The sequence below is a fragment of the Labeo rohita genome, chromosome 21 (assembly GCF_022985175.1).
Source record: "Labeo rohita strain BAU-BD-2019 chromosome 21, IGBB_LRoh.1.0, whole genome shotgun sequence".
NCBI lineage: Eukaryota > Metazoa > Chordata > Actinopteri > Cypriniformes > Cyprinidae > Labeo > Labeo rohita.
In genome coordinates, this window is record NC_066889.1 from 1,011,249 (window position 1) to 1,027,268 (window position 16,020).

Here is a 16,020-nt window from a genome sequence, read left to right on the forward strand (position 1 = left end):
TCTGTTCTGAATTATACCACACTTTACCTCAGAAACATTCATTTTGCAAGTATGCAGACTTGAAATGCTTGGCCATCACAATGCAACCATACTTTTATAAATAAAGTCTGCAAAAAGGGGTTTATGCAACAACACCACAGAAGAGCCATTTTCGCTCTGCGGAAATACTTTCAGTGAACAGTTCTTACAAAAGAATCTCAATACTCAAGATGAAAGAGTTCCTTCTGATGTTTGTGGCATTAAAATGGATGTGCATTACAGGCATAAACATATTTCATATATATATATATATATTTTTTTTTTTTTTGGCTTTTCATAAAGGATTTTTCAGACTAGTGAAAAGAAAACATCTACATTACTCTTTTAAGTGTTTATTTTTAGCTCTTTAGTTGTTTGCATTTGTATATTTTATTCACAATACAGCTTTTAAAGGTGGTTTTCTCAAAATTAGCCCTTACATGAATACTTTACAGGGAAACTTTACCGTTTTATTCCTAAATTACATTCTCTTTTTGGTTCATATATAATTTGCCTGATTGATTTATCCAACATTTATTTCCCTTAAAAATACAAATTCAATTAAATATTTAAAAAATTTAAAAAAAAAAGTGAAAATGTTTTTTTTCTTCTTTGTCTTTCTGCCTGTTGACAGTATGAAGGGATAAAAAGAGAAATCTAAAAGCTTATGTCAACAAAATGAAAAGAATTTTGAACCTGGCTTGATCAATTTATTAAGATTTTTGATATAGAAATATATGCAAATTAATGCATTTATTTTGGATAATGCATCAGTTGCATATTTAAATATAACACTTGTGATAACTTGCAATACCATAATGTTTGCAATTCTAAATTTATTTATTTTTAAGCTTTTAAAAAAATATATATTTTTTGAAGATTCCTGGAGTGTGCTTTATGAGAAAATACTATTTCAGTTTTTCATATTTATTCAACGTACTACTTGCCATTTCTTTGTCATTACTTGTGAAATGTATTATTTGTGAAAAATAGTATCAAAGTAAACCAACACCAGGATTCTCTTCAAACTATTCCGCTGTCATAACAGCAGCTGACTTTCAAAAGAAAACTGATGATGGAAGAAAGCGGTTTAACACTCCAAAATATTTGCAGTGCATTTTGAGTTATGATCAGACATATTTCAGATTGTAATATGAACAAATTTAAGCTTGTGTGGCTCGAATTCACTTATTATTTACGTTCTTTTCTCCAGGAGAGGCTGTGACAAGAGTCTCAAAATTGAAATGCATTTCAGAGCCATGGAAAGTGGTGCAATGCTGCAGTTGGAGGAAGGGGGAGGGACGGGACACTGTTGCTAGGAAACACTTGTAGCATCGTTGCAGACTCTCCTTGCCAATTCAAACAAACTACGGAGCTTGAGTGAAATGTCATGTGACCCCCTTCATGGGCTTCGTCCAGCGTCTTCATGCTGCCATTTGCACAAATGTTTATCGAAGAGAGCCCTTGTGTCGAGTTACTGTCTCTCAGGCAGGTTAATCTGGGTTAACTAAAGTGTTGTCTCTCTTCAGCACCCCCTGGTTGACTCGATAACCCCCTTCCAATTTCATCGCTGGATGCCATATTGATTTTTAGAGCACAACTCTCTGCAATAAACACATGTGCTATCAAAGCCCACGCACCATAAAGACATTAAAGTGTGCAGCAGAGGTGTCTCGTCTGTATTAAAATTCAGTTTGTGCAGCATCAAAAGCCCCTAGAGTCCAACTGAAAGACAATATCTTCCTCTCTGAATTAATACACCTAAAGCAAAACATTCCCAGAACCCCCTGCAGCAATAAGTCTCCTAAACACACACACATTCTCCAGAGAAAAAGATACTGACAAAGGACAAAAAGTAGTGGAAGGTTATTTGAAAGTTGATGCTAATGACGATGTGACGTATATACTGTGTGAGAGTCTGCAATACTTTGAACGAGACTTTACAGGTGCAAAATGATGATTGGAGGCAGCATTGCTTCGACTTAATGGGCCAGACATGACACCCAGACACATTTTAAGGAAATAAGCAATAAATGGCATGCCTGTTGTAAATGTAAAATTTAAAAATGAGATCTTACCTGACTTCACAGATGGTTTATGAGAGCCTGTAGACTGATTTTTGGGGGGGCGTTTTGGCAGGGAAATCAAAAGGATGTGAGCATGCTAATATAACATAATAGCTAAATATCTGTCCATTTGAAGGTGCATTTAAACTACATTTTGAAAGTTCAAAGTTACGGGCACCATAGAAGTCCACTATATGGAGAACATTCCTGAAATGTTTTCCTCAAAAAACAATTTATTCACGACTGGAGAAAGAAAAACGTGAACATCTTAGATGACAAGGGGGTGAGCACATTATCTGTAAATTTTTGTTCTGGAAGTGAACTTCTCTTTTAGCAGTTGAACAGTACTGAAACTTATTTTAAGAACTTATTTTATTTCAGCTACCTGCCAAAGCAACATTTCTCACAGTTGTTTATATTAGTTTTGTACTAAAACAACAACAACAAAAAACTAAAGCTGAAATTAAAAATGTATAAACATCAGCTAAAATTAACATGGAAGAAAAACTAATTCAAAATATTAATAAAAAAAAAAACATAATAGTATCTCAGTCTAACTAAATTAACAGGTTGAAATCTAAGTGCCCTTGACTAACATTTGTCATGTGATTGATCATTTGACCAAGGTAGATAGAATGAAATAATTGCAATATTTGCTTGACAAAAAATGTTTTTTGTTGCATCGGCTGCTTTTGAATGCCCGTCTATGAGGAGTGAACTGATTCTAAAGACATTTGACTGAATACAGAAGTCAATGTTTTCAGTAGCTGCAACTTTAATCAGTGCTAATTAAATCAATCGCTGTATTAGTAATGACATAAGAAGCAAGGATCTTACATTATGAGTTCAAATGTTTCAATTTCTTTTCTAAAAGTGGTTCTCTCATATGAAGCAGAAGGAAACATCTTTAGAGGCCAATATCAACATTGGCAAAGAGAGGCTCATCATGTGACATAAGCTGATGTTTTCCTCTACTGACACAGGCCTCATTCTGTTCTGCTCTGGGTTCGACGCTAGGGTAAGCACTGCTTTAACTCTATACAACCTAACTTTGGTAAATATTCAGGATTCAAACATTGATTCCATATTTTGTGATGTCATATTCAATCCACAACTATTCCTGCTTTTTTAGATATTTGACCTCAAAAGATGTTGATGAAGTTCTCCTTGATTTTCCTTTTCCTGGCATGTTGTAAGTACACCGATCTTTAGGCATCTGCAATCGCATTGCTTTCTTCACCTACTGACACTTTCAACAGACCTCCACTTTTTCTTTCTGTTATATAAAGGTCACATTCAAATTGGATTTTATTTATTTATTTTTTTTTTTACTTTTTAAATGCCTTATATGTATTTATTTGACAGTTGCGCTGAAGACTTAAACAAGAAACCGCAACAAAAATGCACTTTTCATTCAGATGGTCAGAGAGGGTAGAAAATTGGCATACGTAATGCTATATAATTGACATGCCTCTAAAATGTCATTTCCATCACAGAATGCATCCTATCCATGCATACATGATTTGAGATTTTTTGCTAATCTAAGACATGGAAATAAAGATTGTCATGATGTTTAAAAACTTACAGAATCCATCTGAGATGTCCATTTTTGGATCTATTTAACATTAAAATAAATAAACTAGAAGAATTCATAAAATAGGGCCCAATGTACTGTGTGATTTGTTTGCATATTAATTTTTCACATGCATTTTACCTTAATCTTGGATTATGCATTGCATTGTGTTGTGTTTTATAGTTAAAGGTATGTCCATAAACTGGTATGCACAATGTTTAGGCCGAAGTTACCAGTACCCTTTAAAGATCCTACTTTGAAGAAAGTGCCCATAATTGGAGAAACTCCCTTCCATTAAATTGAAGCCAACTTCAGAGTCCCAAATGACTGAAAAGAGAAAAATAATGATCCAATAGCATATATAGCAAAGCATTGTGTTGCATATGCAAATGCACTGATTCATTTTGGGAATGGACATGTTTTTTTGTTATCAGATGAATCTAAAGGTTGACTGAGGAATTAATGCAGCAATAACGCTGTGATTAATGAGTCTTTCCACTTACTGACTTTTATAATTACACACATGCTGTTGAACAAGACCAAGAATAGATATGTGTTATGGATCATTAGACAGAAGATTATTGCAATTTGTCATGAGCATTTTTCAAATCCCAACCTCTTGCAAAGAACACAAAAATATTTATGAATTATTGTAGAAATAAATTCTAAGCAAGCTGATTGTTGGTTAGTCAGTGATATATGTTATTCCAAACCTGTTTTTTCTATGAGGCACACAAGAAGAATGACCATGCTGCCCTTTTCCATGCAATGAAATCATTCAGCTCCAAAACAAACAAGACACACTATTCACAAGAGATTTGAGAGTTGGTGCGGAGGGGAAGATTTAATTTTATTTTCACACAAGGCTACACAATGCTTATAAACATCATTTTTTAATTTGGGCCAGAAAGAAAAAAAAAACAATCTAAGACAGCATGACTATTATGCAGATTTTCTTTAAAATGTTAGAAAATTGCTCTCTCGGAGGCGCTAATACAAAAGCAAAGCCTATTTTAGTCTGAAAAACTGCCAGAACACAGTGTGCCTTTGAATGCCAAGTTTACAGTCTGCCAATTCATTATTTTCACGCCTGGGGAAAAGAAATAACAACTAATCTGCAAGAAAACAATAAAACTTCAGGCCACTTGATTGCTGTATATGTTGATGTTTACAGATTATGTTGATAATCATAAGAATCATGCATTTTTTGAACATTATAAAACAGACAGCTCCAGTCATGTATGCTGACTGGTCAATATAGTATTCCAGCTGAGCTAAAATACACTGTATAGTATGAACCAGTGGAGTTCTACAGTAAAACCCCATTCATTTTTTTTCCATAGAGACACTGATTTTTAATGATAATGTATAAATCTTTCAAGACAGATCTACCATGAGTTCTCAGGCTGTAAAGTGTATATGCTTCTCAGAAATCATTTATACAACACCCACAATCCTGAAGGCAGCACCACCAGTCACAGAAGTCACTGTTACCACGGAAACAAAAACTATGGCAAAAGAGTTGAGCAACGTTCGCCCACTTCCATGAAGCATTTCTGATAATTGTTCCTACAGCAGGGGTTTTCAAACCATTCTTGAAGCCTCCACAACACTGACATTAAACTCCAAAACTACTGTGATTTGCACTGATATATAATGAATTTACATATTTTTCAGCAAACTTCAAATGTACTTTATTTTATTTTAAACTTATAATCAGTTTGTTACTGTATTATCATTTATGATTTCATAAATTAAAAAAAAAATTCAAATATTTAAATTTAAATCAAACTTGCATAGCTGGGTTATGACTTAGAGCACTTGAGGATTATTTAATTATTGATTGATTGAGTTTTTTTATTACTGTGGTTGAAAATACTGGAAAAAAAAATAATTTACAGAACAAAAGATGAATTTTTCTTAATAAAATAAACGTTTAATAAATTTTCTGTTCTTAATAGTTGTATTTTTTACATTTTTAAGTACCAAAAAAAAAAAAAAGAATAAACATGGTCCATGTTCCAAGTTAAAGTTAAAGCCATACTATAGCTTTACATACATTTGAAAGTCAGTGATGCCAAAAATCACTGGCTCCCATGAGTCATGTGACCAGAACTTTTCGAAATCACCACATGCAATTATGTAGATGCTACAGCTGAAATTTATGTACAGCTGAAATAATGTATTGAATCTGTATTAAGTCTCTTCCTTGTACAATATTATATTCCTAACAGTTGTATTAAGTGAAAATCATTTTATAAAAACAGTAAGACACTAGTCAGACTGCACTTTAATGCATCCTTTTGGTAGTAATTACATTTACAGTATAACACAGCTTTATTTAAAAAACTTATAAAGAATATGTCTGTATTGCTTCTTGCAGTGTTTCTTGTGGGTATATGCCTTGAAAATGACAAGAAAACAACAAAAAGGAAAGAACAGGGGGAGGAAATTAAAATCCCCCAACCTGATAAAAGACTGACTGTGATTGGAAAAGCAAGAGAGGCCTTAAACTGGACAAGAGGAGCCAAGCCAAGAAATGACATGGGCTGCACCAGCATTGGAGGTATCTGTCAGCGCAATACCTACATCTGTCAGGGCAGATACCTGAAGGATAAATGTCGGGGAGAGAAATCACGCTGGTGTTGTACACCAGGTCTGATTTGACACTTTATGACTAGATGCAATACTCATCGGTTTATTTTAACTACATGAGACAGACTAACTCCTGTGGCCTTTTTCAGCTACAGCGTGGAGCGCTCTGTGTGCTGGTAGCCATCATAACAGAGCGCGAGCGTGTGACAGCTACGGCTGTGGTGGCTTTAACTCCAGGAGGTATTTCAGAAACAGCTTCTTTCCTGAGAGCATATCATGGATAACTGGTGACTTTGTACTTATTATTATTACATAGCAATGATTTAAGTAATAAGGTATGAGAAGTTGTGCTATATTGTAAAAATTAACCACAACTAAAGGGCACTAGGTAGGACATGCAGTGGACAAACAGCACAGCCTTAAGTGGATTATTGTTTTATAAAATAATTACTACACAAAAAAAAAAAAAAAAAAAGAAAAGAAAATCAAAGAGTTCTGTAGACATTTGTAGGTAAATTCTCTTAAGATGGAAGATCCAGATAAAGCCAAAGCATCTGCAATCCAAGTTGGAGCTAGGGTGATGAGGAACACTGGTAGAGCTGAAAAGATGGGGATCAAGGTGAAGCCTACTTGGAAAATCTTCCTGAAGTGACAAAACTTGACATAAACTGACAGAATCGGAGGACGGGGGGCTATGGTGAACCAGGCTAGGAGCTAGGCTAGGTTAAATACATCATGTTGGGTGTAATTAGCAAAAGTGGATGGGCTAGGATTTTGAGCAGAACCAAAGAGTCCATCATGCAGGTCGGGTTCTGGGCGGGACCAATCATGCTGGGTGAAACCAGCAGAGGAGGACGGGTTAGGGTTCTGGGCAGAACCAAGGAATTGATCATGCTGGGTGGAACCAGCAGAGGAGGAGGGGCTAGGGTTCTGGATAGAAGAGGGGCTAGATTTCTGGGCGAAACCAAGGAATTGATCATGCTGGGCAGAACCATCAAAGGAGGAGAAGGAGCTAGGGTTCTGGGCAGAACCAAGGAATTGATCATGCTGGGCAGAACCATCAAAGGAGGAGGGGCTAGATTTCTGGGCGGAACCAAGAAATTGATCATGCTGGGCGGAACCATCAAAGGACGAGGGGCTAGATTTCTGGGTGGAACCAAGGAATTGATCATGCTGGGCAGAACCATCAAAGGACGAGGGGCTAGATTTCTGGGCGGAACCAAGAAATTGATCATGCTGGGCAGAACCATCAAAGGACGAGGGGCTAGATTTCTGGGCGGAACCAAGAAATTGATCATGCTGGGCGGAACCATCAAAAGACGAGGGGCTAGATTTCTGGGCGGAACCAAGGAATTGATCATGCTGGGCAGAACCATCAAAGGAGGAGAAGGAGCTAGGGTTCTGGGCGGAAACAAGGAATTGATCATGCTGGGCGGAACCATCAAAGGACGAGGGGCTAGATTTCTGGGTGGAACCAGCAGAGGAGGAGGGGCTAGGGTTCTGGATAGAAGAGGGGCTAGATTTCTGGGCGGAACCAAGAAATTGATCATGCTGGGCGGAACCATCAAAGGGGGCTAGGGTTCTGGGGAGGGGCTAGATTTCTGGGCAGAACCAAGAAATTGATCATGCTGGGCGGAACCATCAAAGGACGAGGGGCTAGATTTCTGGGCGGAACCAAGGAATTGATCATGCTGGGCAGAACCATCAAAGGAGGAGAAGGAGCTAGGGTTCTGGGCGGAAACAAGGAATTGATCATGCTGGGCAGAACCATCAAAGGACGAGGGGCTAGATTTCTGGGCGGAACCAAGAAATTGATCATGCTGGGCGGAACCATCAAAGGACGAGGGGCTAGATTTCTGGGCGGAACCAAGGAATTGATCATGCTGGGTGGAACCAGCAGAGGAGGAGGGGCTAGGGTTCTGGATAGAAGAGGGGCTAGATTTCTGGGCGGAACCAAGAAATTGATCATGCTGGGCGGAACCATCAAAGGACGAGGGGCTAGATTTCTGGGCGGAACCAAGAAATTGATCATGCTGGCCGGAACCATCAAAGGACGAGGGGCTAGATTTCTGGGCGGAACCAAGGAATTGATCATGCTGGGTGGAACCAGCAGAGGAGGAGGGGCTAGGGTTCTGGATAGAAGAGGGGCTAGATTTCTGGGCGGAACCAAGAAATTGATCATGGTGGGCGGAACCATCAAAGGACGAGGGGCTAGATTTCTGGGCTGAACCAAGAAATTGATCATGCTGGGCGGAACCATCAAAGGACGAGGGGCTAGATTTCTGGGCGAAACCAAGAAATTGATCATTCTGGGCGGAACCAGCAGAGGAGGAGGAGGAGCTAGGGTTCTGGGCAGAACCAAGGAATTGATGATGCTGGGCAGAACCATCAAAGGAGGAGGGGCTAGATTTCTGGGTAGAACAAAAAGGAATTGATCATGCTGGGTGGAACCAGCAGAGGAGGAGGAGCTAGGGTTCTGGATGGAAGAGGGGCTAGAAAAAAAGCAAAGGAGGAGAAGAACCAAGGAATTCATCATGCTGGGTTCAAAGGTTGAAGGAGGAGAGGCTATGAATCTGAGTGAAACCAAGGAGCGCATCATGTTGGACAGGACTGGTGGAGGAAGAAGGGCTTCTGTGTCTAGGATAATGAGATCTCTGGGGCTGGAGGAGCTCTGGAGGTTGCATCAGTGATGTATTGATACTCCTCCACCTGACCCATGGTGAAAGGGGGTCTGCTTATTACTAGAGCCAGCTCTGTTACAACTGACACTGTCGTCACCTTGGGAAACAAGTAAGAAAATTCTTAGGGGCAACATTTTTCGTTGTGGTGGCAACAAAGTCACAGCAGAAGGACATGATGAACAAATTTTAGCATCTTAATACCTGTTAACCAGTCAGAAGCCAGAAACATAACATTTTACATTATATATATATATATTTATAAAAGCAATAAGGCACTTAACATCAGGCTAAACTGTCAATATAGTCACAACTTATTTTGTCACAACTACTGTGAAAGATAATTCACCTAAAAATAAAATTATCATTTACTCACTACCATGAATTTCATTTTTCTGTGGAACATGAAAGAAGATATTTTGATATTTTTTGACTACACAATAGAAGTCGAAGGTCACCAAAATAGTTTGGTTACCAACATTCTTCAAAATATCTTTTGAGTTTAAAATAAAGAAAAATAAAGAAGATCATACAATGATGGAATTTGTAATTTTTGGGTGAACTGTCCCTTTAGCGGTGGTTATATTCACAATATAACACAGTCTCTTAGATTTCATTGCTCAAAGGTGATTTTTTTTATTATGTACAGTTGAAAATATGTGCTCATCTTGCCATCAAAGTGCAGAAACAAGCATAAGTAAGCCATTTATAGTTTTATTTCCATGAAAAGTGTAAACACTGCGCTCCTGTGGAGCTATCAAAACATTTCTCTGTTTAAGCATTTTCCAGAACAGTAACTAACTCTTGCTTCACCTTTGCTTTTTAAGATGCATTATTTATCTTGTGCCCTCAGTGATGGGAGGATCCACAAGGGAATTGATATTGTGTGTGGTGATTACGGCATCATCAATGCTCCTTTTACTGGAAACTTGGGTGGTCCTGTTGGGAGAGCAGCAGGAGACTCTGTTCAGTATGATGGTGTCAAACTCTATAACAAAGGTATATGACACAGTCCTTGTCAGTATGTAATAAAATAACTATGCGTTTAGAAACATATTTCATTACATTATATGTTTAATGACTTGGCACATGCTTTTTAAAACTAGTATTAAACTAGAAATACTTATTTGTCTTTGACCTATATTTAATAATATTTATCTATCTATCTATCCTCAGTACACTGTGTGAAAATCTTCAACATCCGTCCGTATGTTTACTTTGGCTCTGTAGTTCAGGGAGAGGCCATGGGTTACCTGTTACCCCTACAGGAGCATTTCTCTGGCATCACCTCACACCTGGAGCTTCAGATGTGTGATGGCTCTGATCCCTCGCCTTTCATATGAGCCATCTTTATGCATTTAAATCTTCATTTAAATAACATGACAAACCGACAAGCAACACAATAATATATTTTATGTAATCCTTTCGTCAAGTATTTATTTCATGACAATACAGCACCACAAGATGGCAGTATACATATACAGAACAATAGTAAAATAACAATAAATGTATTGCTGTTGTTGTTTTCAGATTTACTCCACACCTTCTCATTCAATTCCTTTTTTTCATATTTTATATTTTAAGTGTCAGAAAATAAATGACAAATAAATTAAATTATGTATAGTAGTTTTAATGAGAAGACATCAAGACATTCTTGTTTTGGCATCCATGGTTGATTACATCCTCATTTTTATTTTCCAAACTACCACACAGACAGACTGGCAACATGGCAACATGACAACATCCCACCCTATGACGTTTACTGAAGCTTCTACAATCCATAAATACATAAATATTTATGCTGACTAACGTTTTACTTACGTAGAAGAGATGGGTCCCAATCATCTAAAACTGTACAGTACATACACACACACACACACACACACACACACACACACACACACACACACACATATATATATATATATATATATATATATATATGTATGTATGTATATTAGGCAAATATTGCAGGAAGTGAAAACTGCATGTGTGTCAAAGGATATGATTGTGCGTTTCCCCTTTAATTAGTCCCACTGGGTTGGTCTCGGATGAGCAAAATGACGGATCTTACTATGGCAAAGGAATACCTCATGAATATTATTAAAGTCGTTCTGGCGTTTCCAGTAATCGTCTAGTCACGTAGCCTAATTAATATTCATAAGACAAACCCTACTATATATATATATATATATATATATATATATATATATATATATATATATATAACCTTTGAGCCAATCAGTTAGGGTTATTTGGCGAACGTCGCTATACGTATTTAATATTCATGAGTCACGCATTCCCATAGTAGGACGTGCGAACGCGTCGGGCTTTAATTAAATTAGAGTCGGTGAGCTGGGATAGGCTGGGAGTTCGCTCGGTCCAGACTGCAGGAAATCCGACGTGGACTATAAACCCGCAGAAACGGATAGACAAACAAGCGAATGACTAGAAGTCAATGCGGAAAACTTTATCCGATTTTCTGCTGTGGGAGCGAACGCTATTGTGTATCTGTTTTTAGTCTGAGATTGTTGCAACATGCCACGGCGGACTGTACACGAAGTAACTGTTCAAGATGTGCAAAAGAGAAGAAACCCCAACAAACACTATGTAAGTTGCCCGTGATTGACATCTGTAAAGATCTTTAATGAACTTTTCGTAATGTTTTTCATCCTAATGAAAGTGTTTAGTGATGTATTTTTGAGTTTGTTTCGCTGTTTGTCTGAACAAAGGCTGGAGATGCGATCAGGAGGATCAAGTTACACATCAGCACAACACACCGAAAGAGTTGCTCTTTTACAAGTATTTCTGTTCAGCTGTTGTGGAGTTTTAAACACCTGAAGCGTCAGATAAAGTCTGAAGACAGCAGTGGGTTATAAGTCATTTATACTGTAGTAACAGGGTTAGTCCAGATGTTTTCACATCTGCATAAATGTAACAAAGACAACTGAGTCCATTAGTAGCTTAGACACCCACAAACACACACACACGCATATTATTTATATTTGCAGTGTAAGTGTAAGTTTTGAGAGTGCTTTTCATTTGTGGAGTGTTTACTAACTTAAATTGAGAACTTTGCTGAGGTGCTGTGACTCCTCAATGTTTCTGGAGGCCTTTTGTCCTGTTCACCACACCCTTAAAGTTAAAACACCCTCAAAACACCCTTCGACACCCCGTAACCCCGCTCTGCAGCACTCTTGAGGCTATTCTCAGCTGTTATGGGATGGTGTTTTGGCAGTCGTAGTTTTGGCTTTTCCAGTCTGACTAAGCCAAAGTTTTGTGTATTTTAATTAGTCGTTTGGAGATCAGAATAATAACAGTTGTTTGAAACTTTCAAAGGTTTTCCAGACTTACTTTTTTGTTTCTAGTTAACTTATTGTGCATGCATATGCTTTGTAGGAACTGGTTCATTCATATGAGCATAAACCAGGAGAATTAGCATTTGAAATGCACTGCATTTCTTTTGGTTGATCGTTGATAATTAACAGCTTGTTTCAGCTAATATAATTACCAGTAATTGTACTTTTTGTGTTTTAACACTTTTAACTGGAGCAGCTTATTACCACAGAAAATGTGAATGTAAATATATATAAACATAAATATAGACCACTTGCTTGACACAAAATAGACATCATTTAAAAGCTTACAAACCCTGTAAGCCACTACAGCTCAAGGTTGATTTACGCCCAAATATTAAGACCTTTTTATTTTCTGTACTTCGATACAGGGCTGAATTTCACTAAACCTGTCAAATATATGCCCCAGTGATATTTTACTCCAAAATCAAAAGCTTTATGGGAAATAATAGTAATAATAATAAACTATAGTGATGGTTTTATTTGTTATAGTTCTATAGTGTTATTTGTTCTATTACATAAAAAAGTCATTATAATATAGAAAACAAATTATTACAGTAAACTATGACTTTTAAAATAATGAGTGTCTAATTAAAATCTTATTGTAAATATTAAGACTCAAATGTTTTGATATGATTTTAATAACTTTTATGGTATGCAAATAACATTTAAGTGTATGTATGTATCTAGGTATTTATTTAAGAATGTTATTTATTTGTATTTATTTATAATTCTCCTGGTCTTAACCAGAACTAACAGTGTTAAAAAATTTGAAACTGAACTTTAAAAAATAAAATTCATTTAAAAAAACAGGGATATTTGAATACGAATGTCATCACTGAAATTTAAATGTACATATTTATAAATACAGTGTAATTCATATAAAATGAACAATTAAAATACAGAAAATAAATAAATATATATATATATATATTTTTTTTTACTTTAACTTATTTACTATAAATTAATTTATACAACATACAGGCCCCATGAGGTTTTAAGGAAAGCATTTTGAATCTTTTTGTAAACTATTTCCAACATTTTGAACAGTCTATCCCAATCTGTTTTGTAGGATCTTAGTCATGCACCTTTTACGAGGTTGTTTGCAACACTGAAAATAAAACCAACAATAAAAGCTAAAATGAAGATTAGTTTTGGTGCCAAGAATGATGGCAGTGACAGTACATCTCATGCTGAGGACGGTAATAGCTACCAACCGTTGATCTGCCCTTTATGAACATTAGACCTAAAATTATATTGTAGTGTTATTCCAATTGGAAGAACCTGTAATGCATGCTTTAGGTTGTCGGTAGGAAAACTTGCATCACCATCTACTGTCAGACATGGGAAATGCATGTCATCTGACCAGAAGTGAGCCTGGAAAATCCCCCTGAAAATCACACCAGCTTGAATGCATCCGACTGCCGTTTTTATCCGTAGTGACTTACAGTGCGTTTGAGTTATGCATTTTGCCAGTACTGAATGTGTGTTCCTCAGAATCAAACCCATGATCTGATCCAGAAACAGTTTGATATGACAGCCGTGTCATGAGCTTATTTTAGTCTTCATTTCACTTCTGTATTTGTCTTACCGCATTTCCAGTCAGTATTAATATCACGAAGCCAACAATTTACGTCATTCAGAACAAAACACCACATGTGTTGTGCATTGTTGTCACTGCTGGCAGGACTAACAGCTGGATAGAGAGTGTTGTGTGCAATCTAATGGAATCCTCGGTAGCGTTTCTCAGGATGGCATGATCTAGAAAGCCAGAATAAGTGTGATCCAGGTTTCAGTGCTGTGGGGGGGTCAGACATCAGTTATCCTGAGAAAATCCTGCGCTGGTGTTGCTCTCCTGGCAGAATACAACGTGAGAAAGCAAGTCGATTACTATAAACATCACTAATAGCCTGCGGCACATGCTCTATAAAACACTGGATTGAGTCATACTGATCAATACAGGACCCTTGATTTGAGATGTGTGGGAAAACAACATTATATTCTTAGAGGAAATAAAGTATTGCTATATTGCTCAAACAAACAGGTCACTGGTGAAGACAGGCCCTTTCCCCTGTGAAAAAAAATACTCCCTTCCCCCTCTACTACAGACAGAGGAGGGAAAAAGCAGACACCTTGTAAGCAGGCTAACGTCAGAATGGTTAACATTTTAACTTTTTGAGGACAAATGCCTGTTAGTTAAACCTGTTGAATAATGCAGTGCTTATGCTGTGAAGCTGAAATCCAAAACAAGCATCACTATTATGTGTTGGGCTGGGGATTGGGCTTCACGATTAATCAGCATAAAACCAAAATTTTGATATGTCCTAGTGCAAAGGATGCATTTAACTAAATAAACATACATGCTGTGTGTTTCAGGGTGTTTTGTACAAGTACATCTCAGTTCACTGTAAACAGCTCTGCATCTGCTCTCAGTTTGGGTCACTTTAACATGAAAGTGGAGCACAACATGCACCAATTGTCCTCCTATATTCTGAAAAAGTTTTTACAACAAAACAGAAGCTTAAGGCTACCTGCAGTTTTTTTGTTTAAACTGTTTGTAAATGTTTGAAAATAACAAGTAAAAGAAAATTATAATATTATTTTCTTAAATACTCAATTTTACAGTGTAGTATTACAATGCTTATTTTTTTTATTTAGTATTTTATATTTTTACTAGTTGTAATAATAATAATTTTATTATTATTATTATTATAAGTCATGTTGATATTACTGTTTTATCAAATAATATGTAATATATTAATATTGATACATAATCACTAAGTTTTGGAGATATATAACCCTACAAAGAAACACAGCAAACCTGTTGTTTTTGTTTGTTTGTTTTTTCTTGTTGTTTTTTTAACATTACATTTAAAATAATTTATTTATTTATAAACTTAAATTTGATCCCCCAAATTGTGCTGCAAAAGTTAAATACTGCATTTACCTTAATCACTAATCTTTACCTTATTTATTTATTTATTTATTTTTTGTAATTGCTCACTGGTGGAGGATATAAAAGTTGACTAAATCTTGGCCTTGCAGGGAATGAAGAACCTTAAAGGGGTCATATGATGTTGCTAAAAAGAACACTATTCTGTGTATTTGGTGTAATGCAATGTGTTTACATGGTTTAAGGTTCAAAAACACATTATTTTCCACATACTGTACCTTATTGTTGCTTCTCTCTGCCCCGCCTTTCTGAAACACGTCAATTTTCACGTTGTGCTCTGATTGGCCAGCTATCCAGTGCGTTGTGATTGGCCGAAATACCTCAAGCGTGTGATGGAAACGTTGCGTCCCTTACCAAGTTGTGATGGCAAATCCCGCCGCGACGAGACAAAACCAATAAAACCCATTATAAATGAGGCATTTGTTGCATCCAGTGGGTACATAAATACTGATTATAATGACTTACACTGTCTTTTTTAGGTGTTGCGTTGCGTCACGCCATGTAAACTTAAAACCATGCCTGTATTTGTGATTGTAAAAACGTCAAACAACAAGCACTGCTCAAAAACCATGTGTGAATAGTCAGTAGCAAATTCTATAAATATGAAAACATACTTACAAGCCGTCAGCAAAGTTGGAATTGCCTCACTTAATAAAAACAGCCTTTGTGTACAGCCGGCGCTGTAGGCTACTCTCCCAGGTTCAGGAAACAATCCTCTGTAAAATGCACTGCACACACTCGAATGTACTGTTCTGGAACAGTATTTAACCACTGATTTCTA

The 16,020-nt window shown here is 36.8% G+C and overlaps 2 protein-coding genes across 5 annotated transcripts in view; both read left to right on the forward strand.

Moving 5' to 3' along the window:
* The first annotated feature begins 3,048 nt into the window (after nucleotides 1-3,048).
* Nucleotides 3,049-10,467, forward strand: LOC127152462 (leukocyte cell-derived chemotaxin-2). 3 transcript variants are annotated; one of them, XM_051093136.1, is made up of 6 exons: nucleotides 3,049-3,102; nucleotides 3,217-3,276; nucleotides 6,041-6,313; nucleotides 6,402-6,539; nucleotides 9,784-9,929; nucleotides 10,107-10,467. In XM_051093136.1, exons 2-6 carry the CDS (start codon nucleotides 3,234-3,236, stop codon nucleotides 10,116-10,118), a joined length of 612 nt encoding a protein of 203 aa, XP_050949093.1. In that variant the 5' UTR covers nucleotides 3,049-3,102; nucleotides 3,217-3,233; the 3' UTR covers nucleotides 10,119-10,467. The 3 variants fall into 3 exon arrangements, with proteins under 3 accessions (XP_050949093.1, XP_050949091.1, XP_050949092.1); XM_051093134.1 differs by having other exon boundaries at nucleotides 6,402-6,492; XM_051093135.1 differs by having other exon boundaries at nucleotides 6,041-6,223; nucleotides 6,402-6,492.
* Nucleotides 10,468-11,277: 810 nt separating this feature from the next.
* sh3pxd2b (SH3 and PX domains 2B) overlaps nucleotides 11,278-16,020 on the forward strand; it is a 39,592-nt gene continuing 34,849 nt past the window's right edge. For both annotated transcript variants that reach the window (XM_051093104.1, XM_051093105.1), the window contains exon 1: nucleotides 11,278-11,540. In XM_051093104.1, coding sequence (XP_050949061.1) covers nucleotides 11,469-11,540 — 72 coding nt within the window. In that variant the 5' untranslated portion in view covers nucleotides 11,278-11,468. The remainder of the gene's footprint in view (nucleotides 11,541-16,020) is intronic.